Source organism: Symphalangus syndactylus, chromosome 22, assembly GCF_028878055.3.
Source record: "Symphalangus syndactylus isolate Jambi chromosome 22, NHGRI_mSymSyn1-v2.1_pri, whole genome shotgun sequence".
NCBI classification, from domain to species: Eukaryota; Metazoa; Chordata; class Mammalia; order Primates; family Hylobatidae; genus Symphalangus; species Symphalangus syndactylus.
The window spans coordinates 66,901,438-66,925,336 of NC_072444.2; the positions used below are offsets into that span (position 1 = coordinate 66,901,438).

The 23,899-nt window shown below is 36.6% G+C and overlaps 1 protein-coding gene across 2 annotated transcripts in view; it reads right to left on the reverse strand.

Annotated features, from left to right (window-relative positions):
• Positions 1-23,552, reverse strand: part of LRP1B (LDL receptor related protein 1B) — a 1,943,477-nt gene extending 1,919,925 nt beyond the window's left edge. For both annotated transcript variants that reach the window (XM_055261032.2, XM_063631317.1), the window contains exon 1: positions 22,488-23,552. In XM_055261032.2, coding sequence (XP_055117007.1) covers positions 22,488-22,674 — 187 coding nt within the window. In that variant the 5' untranslated portion in view covers positions 22,675-23,552. The remainder of the gene's footprint in view (positions 1-22,487) is intronic.
• Between the last annotated feature and the right edge of the window lie 347 nt (positions 23,553-23,899).

Sequence of the window (23,899 nt, forward strand, 5' to 3'; positions counted from 1 at the left end):
AATCTATATGATCAGTCTTTTCATGTTATCCACTAAGAGCGTAATTTTCAAGTAATTAATCAATAGATGTTCAATAAAAAAAAACCACTAAGGCATAAGTTGTCAATGTTATTGACTATTATCCTCTCTCGTGGGAAAAGAAAAGTCCGTCACTGAATGAAAAAGAATTTCCATTTTTAGAGTCTTTGCCATTTTAATGATTATTTCATGGCACTATTGTTCTAATATCCTATATTTGCTTTCATGTGAAATATAGGCTTCATGAAAATATGTAGAACTAAAGGATTAAATGATTGAACACTGACAAAGCTGAGTGAGGAGGCTTGGACATTCAACAGTTTTGCTTTCACTACCAAGTGGATGGAGGATTTTTTAAATTATTTTTCAAGCGTGCTCTTTAATTTGTCATTAGTGCATGTTTACATAAGTTTTCCATCACGATTATCTTATATAAGACATAACACAAGTAAAAAGGGACAAAAGAATCCTATAGACACTCACATTGCTCCACACACCTGAGACCTAGTTATATTTTTGGCTCCAGCCTTCAGCTAAAATTTGCTCTGTAGAATTTATTCACCAAGGTCACTAAAGTCAGATTACTTGTATATTTTGCCCAACTGACTTCAGGTAAAGACAACTGAGTATTTCAAGTGCTGGGGTGCCTCATTATTTTGGGACCATTGGTCACAGGAATTATGCTTATCCAAGAACTTTTCTAGTGAGCCTAAAGTAGTGTCTTACTTGAAAATGAATTTTTCAGAGACAAATATCTCAATTTTCATTTGACAGAATTCTTCTGTTACATGTGAAAACCAGCTTAAAGAGACTAACAACAACAAAAGGAACATGGTGACCTTATAAGCATCATGAACCTCAGTGGACTAGGAAAGAGGACATTTAGAGTGGACTTTGGGAGGGGAACAATGGTTTCCCAAAGATTGTTATAGCTTAATGAGTTCCGTGATCACACAACCATTATGTCAGGTAAACATGGCTCCCTGCTGGCTCCCCAAAGCCTGCTGACAATTGGTGGTTACGATGTTAACTCATTTTAACACCCTAGAAATGTTTTAATGTCTTTTTCTCCTATTTTTACAACATTAGAACAAGGCTTGAATTTACCAAGAAAATGTAAGAGCAAAAACAAAATAACATAACTTGGGTACTTCTGATAGCAGTTCTGTGTTGTTACTGTAAACAATGCTTATTTTAAGAAATGATATTCTTCCAATTATTAAAAATAATTTTGAGAATACCTATGAATTTATCAGAAATAAAGAATTTTCAAATATCAGCACACTCTAATAAATTATGCCCCTTTAGTTAAAGAAAGCCCAAGATTAACATTGTACATATTTGTCTAAAATTACTGGTTTTAATTGCTTTGCATGAAACCAAAAGTGTAACATGTTTGGTTTTCAAAAAACAAAAGTAATAAAACATGTTGTTTTAAATTTCAGGATTATTTTATTTAAACTTAAATGGGAGTTTTTCCCACTGAGGAGGAAAATAGTACATGCATTAAGCATTCCTCACAGGCCCCTTACCTGAAGAGAAAATAATAGCATCAGCAAAGTACAGTGTCAACATTTAAAAGTGATGCTTGGTTTGGTTGTTTTCAAAAGCTGTATAGAATGATATGTGTAGTATTAAAAGAGACAAACCTAAGCCTTGATTTTAGTCTTCATTCTGATTTTCTGACAGAAAATCTTTAATGTAGAGACTCTGATGAGAAAGCAAACTATCCTTTATGTAAATTTATCACTTAGAAGCATTGAACATGTACTTGATATTATACAAGCCCATCATTCTTCCTGGAATAAAAGTTCCTCTTTTTTCAAGGAGTAAAGTGGTACTTACGGAGCATAAAAAGTAAAATAGATGGTCCTTTTCCCCATACCTGTTTATTTATAAGGCAAATTTAAAAGCCCTGCATGGTGAAAAGATATAATGAAAATCAGAAAAATCTTTATTTTTAACTTATAAAATTAAATAAAAAGCTATCTGAAATAATACTACCAAGATCAGAAAAGTATTCCAGATTGCCAGTAATTTAGTCTTGATATTTTCAGATTCAACATGGCGGTGGATCCTCACAGGACACGCAGCAAGAGAGCAGTCATGATTTGAGGGGCCACCAGTAAGTTAATAAGTAGTGGGAGACACCCTCTGTTCTAATGTAGCAAAAATGTCATTTTAAACTATCTGAGGAAAAAATAAATTACATTTTGAACGACTAATCTGAGGAGAAAATATGAGAATCTATACTGAAGTATTTTCTGCAACAAGGATCTTTCCTTTGATAATAAAGGAGTTCATTAATTATATTCATACAATTCTTAATGATTTCTTTTAGAAACTATTTTTAAAGCCCACCTTGGGTTCAGCAGATTATAAAGAACATCTCCTGCATATCTCACTCTTCAGGAGTTCATCTTATATTAACTGTATCATAATGAACAACCTATTGTGAATTGGTTCTCTTTTTCTTTTTTATTATTATTATACTTTAGGTTTTAGGGTACATGTGCACAATGTGCAGGTTTGTTACATATGTATCCATGTGCCATGTTGGTTTGCTGCACCCATTAACTCGTCATTTACCATTAGGTATATCTCCTAATGCTGTCCCTCCCCACTCCCCCCACCCCACAACAGTCCCCGGAGTGTGATGTTCCCCTTCCTGTGTCCATGAGTTCTCGTCGTTCAATTCCCACCTATGAGTGAGAACATGCGGTGTTTGGTTTTTTGTCCTTGCGATAGTTTACTGAGAATGATGTCTCTTTTTCTTCACTAATTTTGTTCCCGCAATTCCCTCTGCTTAGATTTCCATCTAAGGCAGCAATAGTCTATATGGCACTTTTGTGCTAATTAGAAAAAGGCATCTTTGGACAAATGCAACCCCGGATTAGGGCACATAGTTTGATAAATAGAATGCAATGTGGATGTCACTCCTCCTTTCAATTTTTATATGTAGTTCCTTTGTGCAGTGCACAGACCTTGCAGCAGCCCGGATCTCTCCTATTCTAAACTTCACTGATTTCTAAGCATTAATAACTGCCCGCTGTGGGCAAAACCGGAGATCCAGAAAAGTATGTATATAATAATAAAACTACAATAATGCTTAGTGTGTGTTAGGAAGTCACTTTGAGTTGGAGTTTTATAAATCTCTGTTCTATACTCACAACATCCCTTTGAGCTTTTTTGCAAAGAGGTCCGCAAAGGTTCAGGGAGATTGTGTATCATGGCCAATGTTATACAGCTAACAAGTGATAAACCCTGCATTTGAGGACAAGCAGACTGACTTTAAAACTTAATCTCATTACCTCAACCCTAATGTGTGTTTTGTAAATTATTGGGAACATCTCACGTGTAGGCTCCTGGATCCTGCACATACATTTCTTTCCTTGCATTCAAGTAGTAGGAAGCAAAAAATGATCATGGGGCAAAGAAACATGAGAGTCTTGAGAGAGCCTTTTGTCCATGAATAATGTTTTAACTTCTTTATTGGATTGTTTATAACCTGATTCATTCTGAAAAGGATTTAAAGATGATATCCTCCATTTAAATCAAACCACATGGTGGCATATTAAACAACCAAACAAGCAAACAACCAGGTAAAGTCCATCTGTTACAATGGGGATTCTGGTATGAATAGCAATGCTGTTCTGTTTGTGGAATCCATGCCAGTCTTAAATATTTTCATCATGCAGGACTATGTGACTGAATACTACTAGTATAATAAACATTATTACTAATACTACTACTAATAAACTTCCTTTAATTGAGTGCAAAAAACAGGTATTATCTCAAAACTTCAAAAGAATAATGTATGCTAGGTATCATTATCCCCATTTTATAGATAAGAAAATATAAACTGGAAGAGATAATGTAATTGATCAGAGGTCACAGTGCTATGTAAGTGCAGTCTTTTCTTATACAATGATACACCATATTGCCACTGAGTATGGTAGCAAAGCAGAAGCTGCAAAGCATTACGTCAAGGTGCCTTTCCATCTATGCTATGAATTCTACTACTACATGTACCGATAACTTACCTCACAGTTATTAATATACAGATGCCTAACACCACGCAGAAAACATTCTGCCTAGAAATGCTCAACCTGACTCTAGTCTAGCCTATAGATCTAATATCTAGTTTACAGAAAATATCAGTTATAGAGGACAAAGATAGATAAAATAATGAGAAAGTCAGAGCAAATTCAGAATATTGAATATTCTATAAGTGACAGAATCATTTCAAAAGGTCAAACTCATGAAAAAATACGGAGGGACTACAATTCATTATAAAAGGAGAATTAAGAAAAAGAACAACCAAATATAATGTGTGATCCATGATTATGTAGTAGTTAAAAAGAAAAAAAAGTTTAAAAAAGCCATAAAAGATAGAGAAAACTGGAAAAATGTAAAATGAGCTACCAAATTCGGGAGGGAAATAAAGAAGATGAGTTTTACTGGAGGAATCACGAAAGACGTCATAAAATCAGAGGCATTTGTTCCATCTATTGCATGATATTTCTCTGTGATTTTCCAGACTACATTGATTTCCTCATTGTCTAAACTAGAATCTTGACAATAACATTTTTGAATAAATATTTCTAGATGGCGTTCTCTAATTGTTTCTCATGTTTAAGCCTCTTCTCCCCGGGATTCTATCTTCTACTCTTCCAATGGGTTCTGATGTGCTCAGTACAAGACTCTATAGTAGGTACTCAAATAGATTGAGGCATTGAATATTTACATACACACAAGACTCGCAAAGCATCTTGCTGGCCAATGGGTGTATTAACACAAAGCAATGTGTGTTGCAATAAAATTCCAGTGTAAAGTCATGGATTAAAGGACTCTTTGAAGTTATTTGTAATTCCATGCTCTTATTGCAAAATTTAATCTAACTAGATGCTAATAAAAATAAGTTGGTACTTCACCACCAGGGGGAAGAAAGATTCCTTTCTTCCCCCTGGTGGTTATAGAATGCAGCCTCAACATATCTTGGTGAGGTGGGAGGCTTTATGCATTATTCTCCTGATTTTACAAGACAGGAAATAGACACAGAGAGGGGCTAAGTGACTTGCCCAAGGACAAAGAGTGAGTCAGATGCAGAGCTGGGAATCAAGCCCACTTCTCTTGGTTCCCAGTGTACAGCTTTTCTCAGCAAGCCATAATGCCTTTCAGATGGATAATTTCCTAAAATGTATTAAGTTGTTAGAAATTCAATATGGATGTTACATTACTTTCCAACTAGCTCTGTTTCTCACTACCTTACTAGAGCTATTATCAGAAGCTAAACTAACTGTCAGATTAGTAATTCCATATCTATATATTTTAAGAAATACCTCATTAAAACTGGATATATACAAATATCTAAGAAGAATCAGAGTTTTTAGAGAATGAGGTTAGGAGTAACCTTTACAGTTTCCAAAAAAAAAAAAAAAAAATGTAGCTTCAAATTTAGGAGAAAGTGGAAATGCTCATGTAGAACAAGGTCTCATCAGCCACCAGAAATTTTAAAACGAAAAGAACACAACAATGTTGCGTTCATGGTGAAGCAGCACTAAAACCAGAACTAACTAAATAAATAAATAAATACATGTGTACATTGAAAAAGTGGAGATCCTAGGCCTTTCGAGAAGATTCTGGACACTTGTTTTTACTCAAAGCAATGCTTGTTCCACTATCTGGGATTTTACCAGTTAGTTCATTGGGAATTCTGGACCATGGACAGGCACCATCCTTTTCAGTGATAATTACTAGAGCCTCTTATGGTGCTAACTCAACCAGAAATGGTAACTAAGCAGGCCAGATGCTCAAACTCCTATACTTCCTCCAGTTGTGATCACTGGAAACATCACTAACTGATAACAATGCCTTTTACCAACGAATCCAGACTCAGTATAGGATCTCTTTCTATACAGCAGTATGAACAGCCACCACCAATTGGTCACGACTGGTCCGAAACATCAAACCCACTCACTATATCTAGCACCTACTTATCTATGCACTCCCTTCTGCAAGCCAAGATACAGAATCCTTATAGGCCCATTGTCTTATCTGCCAGTTCTGATCAAATCCTTTGGTATTGTCTTTTATATGACTTGCTTATGCTTCTTTTTAAGTCAACATACCTAACACAGATTTCCTGAAAAAGGATCAATATGCAGTAGTCTGTTTTATAAAACGTATCCATATTTTTCCTTAGAAACTTTGAAAACAGTGGATTACAAATGCCTCGAGAAGCATTGCCTTCTGTAATCACAGTAATTGAGAATTTTATTCAGCATACAATCAATTATTGCAGTGAATACTGAAACTAAAATATCGAGCAGTTCTAGTCCAGTAACCCCACTGCAGAGTACATATCTAAAAGAAAAGAAATCAGCATATCAAAGAGACATCTGCACCACTATTTTTATTGCAGCATTATTCATAATAGCCAAGATAAGAAATCAACCTGTGTCTATCAAGATGAATGGATAAACAAAATGTGGTACATACACACAATGAAATATTATTCAGTCATGAAAAAGAATACAATTCTGTCATTTACAGCAACATAGATGGAACTGGAGGGCATTATACAAAGGGAAATAAGCCAGGCCCAAAAAGGCAAGTATCACACGTTATTACTTATATGTGGGCGTTCATGAAGGTAGAGAGTACAGCAATAGACACTGGAGCCTGGGAAAGGTGTGCTAGAGTGGGAAATGAGGAGCAGCTGGTTAATGATTACAACATACATTTAGACAGATAGAATAAGATCTGGTGTTTGATAGCATAATGGGGTGACTATAGTTAATAATTTATTGCACATTTCAAAGTGAAAGATTTGGAATGTTGACAACAAAAATAAATAATACGTTTGAGGTGATAAAAATCCCAATTACCCAGTTTCAATCATTACACATTGTATATTTGTATCAAAATATGACATGTGTCCATAAATATGTACAACTACTATGAATCCATAAAAATTAAAAATAGAGATGCATGAGGTAATGAGCCAAATGATTTCTTTTAGAACAGTAACACGTATTAACAGGGGAATTGTTCTCGCAATTGGTTATCACCTTTAAGATAACCTTATGATAACTAAGAGAGTGCATTCAGTTAGAAGTCTGTAAAATTTCAACATCCTATGAAATGCTTTAGAGAAGTGATTGATTCCAGGCTGCAAACAGATAAAATAAATACAAGATGAACTTGGAGCATCTGGCAGTGTTAGAAAATAAGAAAGTGCTCAAAAAAGGTTGAGGGTATATCAAAGGGTAGAGGAGGCAAACTGAAAGAACTCCCAATGGCCAAAGGTGGAACAATTTGAGTGAGAAAATAAACAGTGATAGTACTACATTATATCACAAAAAATAAAATATCTGTGAGTCTATACATATATATATATATATATATATATTTATATAAATGGCAGAAGTGACAGCTCTTCCTTAGAGAAGCATTCCAATTAATAAATGTATAGTAGAAAGAATGCATCTGGGCACAGTAGCTTACACCTGTAATCCCAGCACTTGGGGAGGCCAAGGCGGGTGAATCATTTGAGGTCAGGAGTGTGGGACCAGCCGGCCAACATGGTGAAACCCAGTCTCTACTAAAAATACAAAAATTATCTGGGTGCGGTTGCACGTGCCTGTAGTCCCAGCTACTCAAGAGCCTGGGAGAAGGAGGTTGGAGTGAGCTGAGACCGCAACACTGAACTCCAGCCTGGGTGACAGAGCGAGAGTCTGTCTCAAAAAAAAAAAAAAAAAAGAACGAGAAAGATACCACCTCACTCAACTGATCAAGATTAACATAACTAATAATAGGATATATTGTCATGCATTTCCCAAGGGTACACTGAGTAGGGCACATTTCTATGTGACAAGAATGCATAATTTCCATTTGATCATGAGAAAACATCAGACAAAGCCAAATTGTAGGACAGTTACTAAAGAACTGACCAGCAGTCCTCAAATAAGCCCAGGTTATAAAAGTAAATGAAAGACAGATACTCTCACCAACTGGATGAATCAAAAGATGCATGACAATTTAATGCAGCGAACATTGCATCGTGGGTAGGATATTGGGATAGAAGGTCATTAGTGGAAAAAACTGGTAAAATATGAATAAAATCTATATCCTCATTAATAATGTTGTCTTGCCAATGCTACATTTTTGTTTTAATATTGTATTATAGTTATGTATCATGTTAGTATCTGGGGAACTATTTGAAGGGTGTATGGAAACTTTCTGTATTAGACTTACAAATTTTCTGTAAGTCTAAAATTATATCAAAATATAAAGTTAAAAAATACTTTGTCAAATAATGAGTTTGGATAAACTAATTCTTATGTGAAACACACGTATGAAGTCTGAAGTCAGTGTGTGGTAATAGAGCACACGGATGGCCCTTGTTTAGCCACAGCTTCCCAAGGAACGGAAAGATAAAATACAAACCTAAATGTGATCTCATTTGTATCTCAGTATGAGAATTTGTCTACTCATCAGAATCATATCTCTGCTGTCTTCCCTTTGCTATATTTTTCTTCTGCTCCCCTTTTGTCTTTTCTTTATTTCCTTCCACATTTCACTAACAATGTGTGTGTGACACGGTAATGTTGTTTCCACCACGTGCTGTTACTTCCCACATGGAATATTTTTCCCCAGGCCCCTGCAGTGCTAAGGCTGAAATCTCCGCTTAGCATTTCTTCATTAGTATTACGAGAGTTTTGTTTCTTAGAGCACTTTCAGAAACATGATCCTACGTTAAGTCACAATTGGGTCTAATATCATTAACCCTCTGCTGGGTCATTAATGATTTTCTCTGCATCCACTTTCTTTCCCCCGATTCCGCTTCATGTTTAGCAAGGGGGAGGAAGATGTGAAGGCAGAAATGCAGGATTCATCCTTGTATTCTTCTTTCTGAACCCACATCCTGCCATAATAGCCCAGTCAAAATATCTAGCCATTATGCTAGGCTCTCTAGGGCCATCTTTTGCCTGCAGTGCACCAAGTAAAATATGTTTTCATTGTGACCCAGTCCAGCCTTCTACTGATATCGGCAACACAGGGGTTACATAGTAAACCACAGGCTGTTAGCCTCAATGTTGAATCCAGCAACTTGCTTTATTGGTTCCCACGGTGGATTTTTATTTGTCTGTGTGTGTGTTTGTGTGTGTGTGTGTGTTTGTGTGTGTGTGTTTGTGTGTGTGTTTGTGTGTGTTTGTGTGTGTGTTTGTGTGTGTTTGTGTGTGTTTGTGTGTGTTTTTGTGTGTTTGTGTGTGTGTTTGTGTGTGTTTGTGTGTGTGTTTGTGTGTGTGTGTGTTTGTGTGTGTTTGTGTGTTTTTGTGTGTTTGTGTGTGTGTTTGTGTGTGTGTTTGTGTGTGTTTGTGTGTGTGTTTGTGTGTGTTTGTGTGTGTTTGTGTGTGTGTTTGTGTGTGTTTGTGTGTGTGTTTTTGTGTGTGTTTGTGTGTGTGTGTTTGTGTGTGTGTTTGTGTGTGTGTGTGGGGGGGGAGAGAGAGAGAGTCTGTGTATGTGTTTTCTGCTTTGTCTTGATAGGCAATATTTAAAACTTAGGACATTTTGCATAAAAATTCAGATTCCCAGCCAGTCTTAAAGGCCTGTAACCCTGGGCCCACATTCACACAAGGCCAGACTCTGCTCAAGTTGGATATCAGCTGCCCTTTCGGACAGTGTGGATTTTCTCCAATTTACAAGTCACCCACATCATCTTCTGACCAGCCTGGCTGCTATATGCTTTTGTGTTTGCAAAACTTGCCCTATATCTTGACTTTCAATTCATAAAGATCAGTCGAATACATCTGCGTGCCATTGCTTGACATGATGAGCAAGGAAATTTAAGCAGCCTTTTCCTCTGAGTCTAGGAATCTCAGAAGCCACAGTCAACCCTATTTCTCTCTATGAAACCATAGAAGTAAAGCTGCCAATCATTTTATTTCGCCTGCAGAAGGGAAGGAAAAGGGCAGGATTCCTACTTTGGGTTGCTTTATATGATTTTTTTTTTCTGCTTTTTAAGGAAATGTTATTATTCTTATTACAAATTGCACTCAACTCTCACTTGCATAGTGACTGTCAGGCTTGGGTTTACAATGTCGTGATGGAGCCATTACTGTTGTTTTTTGCATGGAAGAGTTTGACTGATCCTCTTTGGCATTCATCTCTAAATCTTGGTAAATTCAAGTAGCTTCAGCCTCTGAAAGTTTATTTTTTACTTAAGTGACTTTCATGCTATTGCTAGATTTTTCAGGTGTCTCCCCGGCTTAACAGCTATCTGAATACGCGTTGGCTATTTCCCTTGGCTCTTTACAGCGCGTTTATGATCTGTTCCAAGGGGTCAGCATTTCCTGCCCAAATGACTTTAACTGTGAGTGTGCAGTCAGTAATTATTATTTTTTTGCTTTACCTAATATATAAATAACTCCCTTATATTCATTTTGAACCCGTTCCCATAGTACTTTCCTTATGAAAGAAAAAAGCCCTTCAGCAGACTTTGGTGTGATATGAGCAGAGTCCTAGTCAGGGGGCATAAATCATACCTCGTATTCACACATATACAAGTAACCCTTCCACTTCCTGCTGTTTTTATTTACTTAGATCAATTTATTTCCAAACATTTGGCACCCCTCTGCTAAAGTACACAGCAAACAAATTTACAGTGAGTCCCAAATTAAATATTAATGCAAAATCTCCAGCTTCAAATTTCATTTGGTTCAGTCAGTGTAAAATTTAATATAATTTTGGTACGTGTTTCATATTTAACTTATTTCGAGGTATAATGTTGATTTTAGCATTGAAATTTTGGAGCCAAATTATCAAACAGGGTTTGACAACATGAATGAAAAGTAAACTTAAAGCGACAAATTAGATTTCTACACATGCATCTAGCAAATATCTACCAAACCTGCGTGTAAGCTCTTTACACAACAAATAAATTAGTTGAGATCTTTTGCTTCAATATTTTATTTAGGCATTTCTAAAATTTTAAATGCCTGAGCTTTGACTCTCTTTTCATTTTAACCTAATGCATGTTTAGTATATCTTCCCTTGAGTCTAAAAATATACCATGCTCGAAAACTAAGAAAGCAGGTTATTTTCTTATATATTACTCGTAATGATCATGTAGCATTTCCAAGGTAATTTCTCTGGATGAAGTAAAGTATATTCTTCCATAATGCTGCAGGTCCAGCAATATAAAGTAAATAGTGTTTAAAAGGGTTGATTACTCCAAGTTGCCTTTTTGGCACTCCGTATAGATGCTCTTCATAACCTAAAAACAAACTTGAGTGAGATATTTTGGGGATTAAGCTGGTACTCTGAAATGCAGATTTGAATATCAACTTATAAACCTAAACTCTCACTTTTTCTCAAAGTAGAGAATGGGAGAGAAACACCAAAAGACAAAACAGAGCAATGAAAAAAATCATAGGAACCAAATGCCAAAACAATCTTCAAATACCTTAGGACCCAGGGTAATAAAATCAGCTTAACAGTAACAGTATTTCCTTCAAATAGTGCCTTCCTTTCTCTTTTTTTCGTATATTCTCTAGGCTGTGATATTTTTGCTTTCAATCAGTTTTATGAAACTTTCCTCCTTTGTCTTTCTCTTCCTCTCACTCTCTCTTTCCGTTTTAGCTTCAACAAGGACTAAATAGACCCCAAACCATTTGATCCATATCCACAAGCAAACTTTCCTTGACAATCCAAAGTTGTACAATTGCTAGTGTTTTTATTTCTAGTTCTGGTTTTAATAGGGTGGTTATTTCTGCCTCCAAGTCTATAAACCACACTGAGGCTGGTACATGTTAGCATGTCAGGCACTACAATGTTTATTCAATGAATGTGTAGATACATAAGAATAATCCAAGGGCTCTAATTGTCCAACAGGTAATAACCATATGTCATAAACTCTTACCTGGTAGGTTCTTCTAACCTGGTAGATCCTCACCACTCACTTCTTTACTACAGTTTTTTTTTTGTTTGTTTGTTTGTTTTTTGAGACAGAGTCTCACTTAGTTGCTCAGGCTGGAGTGCTGTGGCACAATCTCTGCTCACTGCAACCTCTGCTTCCCTGGCTTAAGTGATTCTCGTGCCTCAGCCTCTTGAGTAGCTGGAACTACAGGCACATGCAACTATGCCTGGCTAATTTTTGTATTTTTTGTAGAGACGGGGTTTCACTATGTTGGCCAGGTTGGTCTCAAACTCCTGCCCTCAGGTGATCTGCCCACCTCAGCCTCCCAAAGTGCTGGGATTACAGGCGTGATCCGCCGTGCCCAGCCTTTACTACAGTCTTCTTGGAATTTCCAGGGAGGGTGATGAATACAGCCAATAATAGCTTTGTTACAATTTCTTCCCTTTTTCCCAATTAAGTATTCACCAGCAGGAACTTGAGTGTCAGTACAAACTCTTCTCAATCATGTCAAGAATTCAGGGACAATTGAAAAGGAGCTCTTTCTTTAAAACACTGCAAATTTCTTCAACAAACAAACCCAACTGAGTCTTCATAGGCCAATGCCTGTTTCTTTTGCTATTATCCTGGTTTATATTGATAGAAATAACAGCAAAATTATTGCTTCCATATTTGCCAATGCTTAAAACACTGCTAAGTGTATCATTTTAACTAATTCCCTAAAGAATACTGTGAGTCAGACTCAATTAATTCCATTTTACAGACATGGCATAGGTAAACACAGAGTGTTAGGCAACATGGTATTAATAATTCTCAAATATAAAAGAAAAAGCAATAAGAAAGTAAACAATATTGCAGGGCCTACATATGACCATCATGTGACTTTTATTGTGAACCATGTTTTACACAAATCAATAAAAGGCACTGCAAAATGGAATGTACCCATTTAAAATAGCCTAAAATAATTTATTATCTGATTAGAATATTAACCCTTTCCTCCAAAGATTATCTTTTGAGGCTTTATTTCATGCCTATCCTCCCTAATACATAGAATGGTGCTGCATTCATTCTTATAGAAAATCTTTCTAAACTAAAAATGCAAATTTCTGTTCTAGCTTGTCCTTATTGCCACTACTACTCCCTCATTCAAGCCATCGACATCTTTTCCAGGATGAATCTGATAATCCCTGAACTGGATTCATCACTTCCCTGCTTGTCCTTTTCAGACCAAGCATGACCTCTTTAAAAGGTAAGTTGCATCACCTTCACCTCTGATTAGACAGCCAGTAGCTGCTCAAAATCAGAACCAAACCCAAATGCTTCACTTTGATCCGCATGACCCTACCTGACCTAATCTGACTTCACCATAAATATGGCTTTCTCGACCTCTGTTCTCTTCCAAACACACACAGTTTATTTCAGACAAAGTGACCTGCTTTCTTTAAAACACCAAAATCACAACTTCCTCTCAAGGGTTGCATAGAAAATTCCTCCCTCTAGACGGCTCAGAGCTTGTCCCCTCTCGTCACTTAGTTTTACCAAATATGTCACTTACTCAACAAGGCCTTCTGTGATTATAACTACGACTCACAATTGCATTGTCCTCAGTCACATTACATTATTTTTCTTTCTTTTTAGTAAGGATGTTATTTATTTATTTATTTGTTTGCTGTTTCTGTCTCCTCTTGCACTAAAGCCCTGTCAGCCCAGTTCCATTGTCTGCCTCGTTCACTTGCTTCATTCCCACCACGTAAAATAGTGATTACCACCTATTTGCTCATCTTTATCAAATGAGTAAATAAACACATGAATGATCAGCAACTATATGAGTTGCTTCAAGGATCATGTGATTCAGCAGGAAAACAATGTGAATATAAAGTGAAGGTATGCTGAAAATGTAAAGAGCTTCTTGCTATTAGTAACATATTAAGCAAATAATATAATTAATAAAATAATAGGTATTTATGCAATGCAATACATGATGCGATGTGTTTTCACAGACATTACACTGTGTGCACTCACAGAATGTTAGGGTCATAGCATGTTTATCTTCTCAGAATGGGTCGGAGCAATTTTCTGTAAAACTCTGGTGGTGTTTTCACAGACACCCAGATGAAAATACACAGAAGGTAAAACCCTCATGCCCTTCATTACTTTATGTTCTCCTAGCAATGAGAATAGCAAAGAAAGTCGAAATGTGCTAAGATGTTGGTTCTTTCACTGTCAGGATTAATTTCTAAATATTTGACAAGATCACTAGCAAGTGAAAATAGGAAGAAAACGTGCTAGTAGAAGGAACTGTAGAATTGAGTGTAATACAACAACGGGCAAAGGAGAAGGTTTAAGTTCTGAATATCTGATATATTTAGTATATCTAAATTCAACATTTAGATTTAGATACACTAAATGTTGATCATGTTGGATAGTCATCAAATTTTCTTGCAAATAAGATTAGTGTGCTGTTGTATTACAGGACATCAATATAGTGCTCCTGAACTGTTAGTCTTTGTGTTAGAAATGACGTGAATACAAGGGCGCTCAGCAAGAGTGCCTGAATTCTGAGTCAGTAATTCCATCTACATATCTGATGTAGTTATTATGCTTAATGAAAATCTCAAAAATATGGATGCGCAGTGGGCACAATCTGTAGTGCTTTCACCTGATGAGGCAAGAATCTCGCTCATGAGGTGGTATCATTATCACTGTACTTCCAGATCTTAGTCATGAAAAAATGCCTTAAAAGTTAATAGAGTTGAATAAAGTGGAATATTTCAATAAAGAACACTTGCTATTTTAACATTTTTGTCCCAATAAAAATATAGCATTAAAAGCTTTGGAAATGCACAAAATGTCTTAGATACTCTAAAAACTGAATCATTTTTAAATCTCTATAATATCTATTTTGGCAAAAGTTTAAGGTTCCAATTAGCTCAGCTACTTGATCTGAGCAGTAGTGGACAGAAGCTTCAATAAATTCTGACTATCAAAGTTCTCTTTCTTGGCATTGTTTTTCTTCCTTTTTTTATACATCCTAGTTTCGAAAGAAAACAGATGATTCTAAACACATTTCGGTTATCAGCATTACACCTACAGCTTTTCTTTCTCACAAATATCTTAAGATATGCTAGGAACACACAAAGCAACCACAACTAAGTTTCATTTCTCCCCAAAACTCATTTTTAGTTATCTTTTCTCATTTTAAGAAGAAAGGGCTAAGATGACAAATCGTCATTAAAGAAAAACTCAGCGGTAGAAAAATTCTTAAGGAATTATATATTCGTATTTCTAAAGTTAAGCAGTCTTGGAAGTCTTGAAGGATGTCAATGCAATGTGGAAAAGTTAGGAAGGGATGTCCTATTGATTGCAAGAATAAAACAAGAGACGATAGGTGGTACCTTGATCTTACCTAAAGAAGAAACATATTCTTTTGACTAAAATGAGGTCATGTTTCAACAATACCTGCCTTTGGTCTGAAGGCTAAGCCAGTCAGGACAATGAGGTGTATGCAACTCAGGAAGAGATGTCTGACTGTTAATAAGAATGTATTGTGAGATGAAATGTAATGTCGGTGTCTTAGCAAGGCAACATGATCTATCTTCTTCAAGAAGTTTTTTTTTTTTTTTTTTTTTGTTACTTTTCTCTTAACAAAGTTGGAAATTGTATATGAAAAGGTATTTTGTCAACTTCTGTAAAGGATATAGTTATAATATTATTCATGTTTAAATGGAAACTTTTAAATACACAAGCTTATATCTGAGAAACTTTTATATACAAGCTTATATTTGAGAAAAATAAGATTAAACAAATAAATCTATGGTACAAATGTATTAATCAAAATTAATTTTCTTTCTTTTCTAAAGGTAAAGACACCTTTGAAAAGGGTTACATATTTACAACTATTCTGCAATATTTAAGAAGAAATCCCAAATGTAGACAATACATCATTATTAAACAAATATGAGTAGAGTTGTTGAACAATAGAAAAACATGATTTTTTTTATTTTTAGATTTGGGGATACATGTGAAGGTTTGTTACATAAGTAAACATGTGTAACAAGGGTTTGTTGATCATATTATCTTATCACCCAGGTGTTAAGCCCAGTGCCCAACAGTTATCCTTTCTGCTCCTCTTCTTCCTCCCACCCTCCCGCTTGAGTAGACCCCAATCATGTTGAAATATGATTATTTCCAAAATGAGCATTACTCGTTTCCACTAATGATACTTACAAATTTGAAATAATAGGGAATAAGATCAACAAATGGGTATATTCATTTATTTATTCATGCCATTGCATTATTAAAAATCATAATTGGGTACCTAATTGTAGACTAAAACTAAGTTAATGTGACTGCATAAGAAAATTATTATAGTCATATTTAAAAGAGCATTTAATCCTGTTGTCCAATTTATGAATGATTTCCACTATATATATTCTTTACTGAGAGAAAATCTTTGAAACCACATTTTGGAATGTATTTAAATTTTTTTAATGTTTCACAAAATGGAGAAATACAAATTCAGTTAAAAAGTAAAGACAAACAGAAAAATAATAAATTTCCACTTTCAATATAGTAAATTCTCTTTGAGTACAAATGAATTCAGAATACTTATTTATTTTCTAATAGTGTTTTAAACTTGTATAATACCCCATTGTATAAATACGTAGTTACTACCAAAAGTATTTCACTTGCCTGGTATGAGAGACACAACAGCAAAAGCACATATGATTTGCTCTGCAAACTGGAAATGTGTTGCATAATTCTTTCAGGGAAATATGTTGTTGTTATTGTTTCTTCATAGAATCTCAGTTTAGGCTTTTCCTGCAAGACCAGTCTTACTTTTTTTTACAGGATGTATGGCTATTATTTAATAGTTTTGATTTCCATTTAGTTACCAGTCAGTTTCATCAATTAGTTTAGTCAGGGAGCACAGTCAAAATATGTGGGCTTGTATAGAGATAGCCTAAATCGAAAGGATGGAGAGAAAGAGAGCTGGAGAGAGTGAGACTGACTCTACATTTTAATATCACTCAATTTAGAACAGAGCAATACATAATACATATTTTCTAACTTGGCCTTGTAATTGTGCCAGGGGAAAAAGGGAGGCCATCTGATCATTTATGAAGAGGAAAATATAGGTTTAAAATTGTGAGGGCAGATTATAGAAGACAAATAGAAAAAAAACAGCGTATACATTTTGAAGATCTAAGTTTACTTGTTGTGCTGTATGGCAGAATCTCCTGAATCCTTCATTTTCCTTTCTCTAAAATAGAGGGTTCAGATGTGCTTGGTGAGATTGACATGTTATTCAAATGAGAGAGCACTGAAGAGCCAGAACAGAGATTCAATACTATTGCATACTTTTCAAAATTGAGTGAGTGAGGTAAAGACACTCATTCTGTGCCAGTGGAACTCACATATGGAAATTAGTCCAAAAACCAACTTTTAAAAACTCAAATTAGTTTTAGAGATATTTTCATTTTTTGTCTTATTTACTGTTTAAATAATATTTTATCCCAAAAAACTAGTAAGTTGTACAAATCTCCTTCCAAAATAAAATAACTGGAGAATGTTCCCAAGGCCTGTAGACTATACGATTTGTGATTGCTCTGTTGCAATTTCATTTTTATGTCTCTAGACGATGGTTTGTGATACAGGTTAAATTTGGGAATAGCTATCCATGTGAAAATGTATAGCAACTCCACAGAAGAAAATAAAAAGCATCCCTTGACATTTTTCTGTTTGGTTAGCTAATTTTTCCTACTCTCTCCCCTCCTCTGCCAAAACCAAAAGAAAAGCCTTCTTATTTGACCTTTCTATGCATCAAGATAGTTTTGGTCATTATTCTTGGATTATATAGGGGAAGCCAGGTTTCTTGAAGAAATTTAAGAAAAGTTTTAAAACTATCCAAGGTAGACATAGGTATTTTCTCATAGGACTTTGGCTGGGCATATATTCTGATTAATTCATAATGGAACTCAATCTTTGGCTTTATTTTCTTTAGCATTCTGCTACTAAATGTATTGCTTCAAATTATAAGCATTGGGTATACCATAATTATATTCATTTCAAAAACAGATAATTTTGACACGTGTTTCTGCCACACACTCAGATTCTGTTAAAACAAAATACTTGTTATATTGAAACGTATTAGAATATTACATGCTATGAGTCAAAAAATAACTCAAATTTTCTTTCATTTCACTTTTTTTTTGTCCAGCTAAATAGACATGTTTATCTGGAGTTTTGGAAAGCAAAAGTTTCATTCATAAAAACCATCACCAATTTTCAAGCCAGAGTAGTATTTTTAATGGCGTTTGTGCCAAGGAAAGCCATTTTAAAGCAGATATACACACACACACATAAACACACACAGAGAGAGATAAAAACGGGGTTGGGGGCAATTGTATAGGTGGGCTCCACTTACTACTAACTTAGTTTAATGAATGATATCATGTTGGCACAGGCATGTTTAACTTTTAGGATTAATTCTATTTTCTTTGAATGCATCTATCTAGAATGAAGACAAGTGTTTCCTTTGTACAAGAATTGTTTTGACAGACAGCCACAGAAGATAGAGAAATCTATCAGCATGTTTGATTGGAACTTTTTACTACGCAGAATTCCTATAACCAGGAAAATGCTGAAGGAAAGGGAAGGAGAGTTGCACATTTCATATTAAGATACAAAAATTAACGGCAGAAACATAAAAAACTGGATCATATTAATATATAGAATGGAGAGAAGATATAAAGTTCCCTCAACATCATAATCCTTTCAGAAGACCAAGTCCTGTTCAGTTCAGGTGACTTTAAATGGAGCTGATTTTTATGATATCCCCTAGGCTGAGAAAAGAAATTGACAAGGTAACTGGCAAGAAACTAATGTCCTGGATGCAATAGATTTGCAAACTAAGTATTTCTGCATACCTCCACCTTGAAAGACAAGTAGCATTTAGAAAGTGTCATCTAAATCCTAAGAATATATTAACCATATCACTCATCTACCACCGTTTCTAAGAAAATTTCCTTTACCTTCACTTACGTTTTTAAAAAATCACTTCCATATTTGTAATTCTAGCACAGTTAATATTTAATTTTTCTGCAATATTCTCATGTCTCTCTCCATTCTTAGAGGTCTAATTATATTCAGATTCACACTGGTGGCACTTTCCTTAAATTATTTTTATACTGTAAATATTTTCATATAATGTTTTTAATAACGAGATAAAAACATTTTAAGAAATTATTTTATCTCAAGTATTTTAATCTATTCAAGAAATACTGATTCAGATTCTGATGTATGGCAGAATCCATCCATCCATCCATCCACCCACCCACTCATCTTTTTCCTAAATTTATCTTCAGCTTTCTCTTAACTCCTTTTTTCCTCCTGAATTCTGTTTTCTGCAATTCACATTCTTTCTTATTGTTTTAGCACATTTAAATTCTTTCTTTACCTTTTTGATTTTCTCTTTTCTCTCTTACTCAGTTTAAATTTGAGCTTGAGAAGAGAGAAAGAGAACAAATTCAAAGATTAGCAACCTCTTCAGAACAAAACTTTAATGTTATCTGTGGCATATAAACAGACATAAATCACAGTTCATTCTTCTTTGAGGGGAGATTAAAATTTTGATATAAATTTCATTGCCATTATTAGATGGTTTTCTATACAGATACATTAAAATGACTATAACAGCATGAACTTTAATTATTTGGAAATGTGCCTCCACATTGTATCACACTGGAGAATTTAATAGAGACTAGCATTAGGCCTCTCAATCCCTTTTCTTTTCAGAAAATTTGACACTTTAAGATATGCTTCCTTTTAAGTTTTAATCCTTATCAAGCAGTACTTTGATATGATATGACATTGTTACATGACAAATTAGTTGATTTTAAGTGAATCTGATTTATCTTCCAATTTTGGCTGTTAAGAGTTACAAAGGTTTTTCCTTTTTAAGATGTGATAGAATGTAATAAAAACTTACATGTACATTAGTTTAGCTCTGTAGAAAATCAATAAAAACTAATAAAATAAACAAGGAATTAAAAGACAAGTGCATGTATATGGTTTGAACATAAACATACGAGTTGGTTTCAAGCCTTTTTCTATTTAATACAGTGTTTGCACTTACGAATGTATAAAGGAAAAACACAGCTAGAAGGTAATACAAACGTTTCTGATATAGTTCATACAGTTCGAGAAGCTACCTATTACACAATAAGTACATGTAGAACCTAAATGTGAATTCTCATTTTTTGTCAAGCAGTTAGCTCTTGCACTACAAAACGCACCTGTGTAATTCACATGCCTGTTCTATTATTCAAGGACGATTGACATAAGCCTGTGCAGAAAGTTACATCTCATTAACTTCTTTCTTGAGTTTATATGCCCATATCTTCTGTTTCAGCATATCAGTGAGGGAAGCTTGTCATAATGCAGTAACACTTTCTTTCTTAACTTTCAACAAGATTTCTCTCTTTTTTAAAATTCCTTTTTCCAAATGGGGCCCATCCTTTTCACTTTTGGTAACTGTGAGAATTTTAGCTCTTTTCTAACAGTTTTGCAAGTGTGTTAAATATATAATAGTGGTAAAGTGCTGGTCTACAATTATTTTTACTTGTGCTATCTGATATAGTACTTCATGTGGACGTGGTGATACAACACGACACTATTTCATTTTTTAGAAAAAAAACTAGCAATCATTTACCATGTGCTCTGCTTCTATCTTAGATGTTCCTCTCCCTCATGAAACTAAATTGGCACCAAATATAATCCTCTTAGTTATTTAATATTCTATCTCAGAAGAAAGTTGGGGGTATTTTTTATGTTCTATATACAATTCTATTTAGATATTTACTCCAATCATGGTAGCAATAGTTCTATCCCCATAAATGTATACAAAAGCATTGAGAACTCAGCTCTGGATGAAGTCAAATTTCTGGAGATTGGAGACTCAATCAGGAAGAGCCCAATAGCAGTAGTCTGCCAGTACCATTATATTTTGCTAGCACACTGGTCTGAAAAGCTCCATTCTGTTCATCTGCTCTGGTCCAACTTCAAACATTTTTCCTAAGAAAGGTTGAGAGCTGATTGTTCCAGATCAAAGACATCATCATTTCAAGGAGAGCTATGTGCTTCCATTTCATCAGTATAGTTTCCCACTTTTCCACACCAACTTCAAGGCAAGTTGAGCAAGTTCAGAAGCTATGGTTAGGTGGCAATGATATGTTTAAAAGATTATCACCAGTAAATGTCAGATTTCCTAAAGGAACTCAGATTAGTCCCACCATTGGTAGAGGAAATCACACGTGTGGGTATGTTATAAAGGCTAGAATCTAGCTGCCAACAGCAGGTTGAATAGAAACACTACAGTCCATTCCCCTGTTCTTTCCTATAATGAAGCAATATTTTTTGTCAATTCATAATCTGCTTCATATAAATACAATAACTAAATCTCCCAATGCAACATTTTGCCTATTTGCTTGGCATTGGGATCTGGGTTTCTTCTCTTTCTCTCTCTCTCTCTCATTTAAGCTAAAGCTGAAATATACCAGTCAATATAAGCTCATTTTCTGATTTAAAAAAAAGATCTATGATACTTCTGATTTTACTTTAACCAGTTAACCATCCCAAGGCCAGGGCCAATGCCCTAAATATTCATCTAGTATTTTCCTCCCTTTTTCACCAGTGCATCTGTTGTCAAAGATTATTAAACTCGCACAGGGATTCTTGATTTTCCAGATGGAAAGTTTATAGAATCCCGGCTTATTCTAATTCCTACCTCCTCTCTCCTCTGCTCCCCATATCCATTCCCTTCTAAACTTCTACCATTCACTAGCTACTTGGAGAAAAGGAAAAGCAAAGCGCCAGACTGGAGCGAGGCACTCCAGGGGTGGGGTAGCCCCTCAGGGCACCTGGGCAGTGTCACAGACCCTCAGAATGGAAAAGTCAAGTTCAAGCAGGTGCATGCGCCCGGAATCGCCCTAAAAGCCTCTCCGCTGATGACAGAACTCTGACCCCAGTCTGCCCCCAGGAAGGGGCTATAGAAACTAAAGGGGCTTGAATCGGCGCTTTCCTCGCTCCACAGACCTCTAATGCAGCAGGTAAGGAAGTTAACCTGGGAGCTAAGCTGAGGGCGGACACGCTTAACGCGGAGAACCTGGAGCTCGCAAAAGCTCGCAGCTGAGCGCCATCGCGGAGGGAAGTCTTTCTGAAATGCGAATTTTCATCCCAACATCTGCAGCGCTTAGGATGCGCGGACAGAAGCGCACAGCCAAGTCCACACACTCCCGGAGGGGACAAAATGGGGACCGGGAAACGGCCAAAGGGAAAAGCTGGCGGGGGGTGCCGAGGACTCTGGCACTTGGTTCAGAAACCCCCGCAACGCACCTCTCACCCCCCACGGGGCCAGCGCACGGTGGCCACCCGGTCCCGGCGAGCGGAGCTGCAAGGACTTAAGTTTCACACTCACTTATCTGCAAGCATCGCCCAGCAGGAAAGCCAAGGAAGCCAGGGGAGGGGAGCGGGGAGGTGTTCTCCTTACCTCGGTCGGCTCCCACGGTCAGCACCCTGGCGATCGGCAATAATCCCGAGAGAGTGAGTAAGGCCAGGAGAAACTCGGACATTGTGGTCGCCCGGTAAGGAAGCCTGCGCTGGAGACTGCTCGGCGGCACCTTCGGCCCGGAGGCGGCGGCGGCGGCCGCTTGGAGCCCGGAATCGAGCGGCGTCATTTACAAATGTCACTGGAAATTCTTCAGCTCAATGAGTCCAGCCGGTCCGCCTTCTCCTGCCTGGAGCAGGATGCGGAAGGCGGAGGGATGCGCGCGTGCGGGAGAGAGGAGGGAGAGCGTGTGTGAGCGCGAGCGAGCCGCCCGTGTGTCTTGACTTTTCAATGCAGGGTACGTCTGATCTTACATCACGCAAGAGGGGCAGTGAGAGATGCCAGCGGATGGGAATTCACTGATTAATCACCGAATCCACCACACACCCCTTCGTCGTCCACATAAATCACATCTATTACTTAGTAAGAGGCATTTAACACAACAGGAAAATACCACCGCGAACGGAGAGCGCCACAAATCACAATTATTTTAATCCCCTTGAAGGGAAAGTAACTCGAAGCTGGGTCTGTAGGGATTTGGGTCTTTGGAGAAGGGAGAGACTTCTGCATTGGGCTGAGCCAGCCAGGCGCCTACAATACTTCGCCGTTCACAGCCGGCTGGGAACCCTCAGCCAAGCACAGGGCTGCTTCTGCAGGCAAAGCGGGCTGATCCCTTCGTTCCTCGGAAGCTTCCTTCCCGGGAAGGGAGGACAAGCCAAGGAACAGAGCTTCTCTTAGGGAAATGGTTTCCTCGGCTCTACGCAGAATCCCAGTGCTTCCTGAATTGCACTTTTAACTTTTATGCTGAGCAGCACCTGGGGACAAAGAGGCAAAATTTAGTGACTCAGCAGAAACAAAAAGCAAAACAACCCCCAAAGTCATTAAACGTTGCGTAAGAAGGGAAGGTTAATGGAAAAGGCTATTGAGGTCCCCAGGCAGGGAACAATAAAGCAACGAATTGGCAGCGTTTTTCTCTGGGGTTCTGTCTTTAAAAGGGTACTTCGAGCCATTTTAAACAGGCTTTGAGGGTTTTGTTGTTGTTTCTGTTTTGTGTTTTGTTTTGTTTTCCTTTTCCATGTACTACAGGGGTGGTGTAAGAACTTTCCCGAGCCATCGGAGGCATCAACGTGAATCACTGGAGTAATAATATTAGTAAAGTTGTTTTTATGACCACTTGAGTTCACAACGTGATCATCCCAATCCCTAAAATTTCAGTTTGCCATTCCAAAGTGGCAACGGAATTAAAACTCAGAAATCTTAATAGTTGAAGACTTACTTTCTTCCTTGAAACATCAGGAATTCTCTTCTAAGAACAAGAAAAGGTTTTGTATTTATTATTTTGAAACTGGACATGA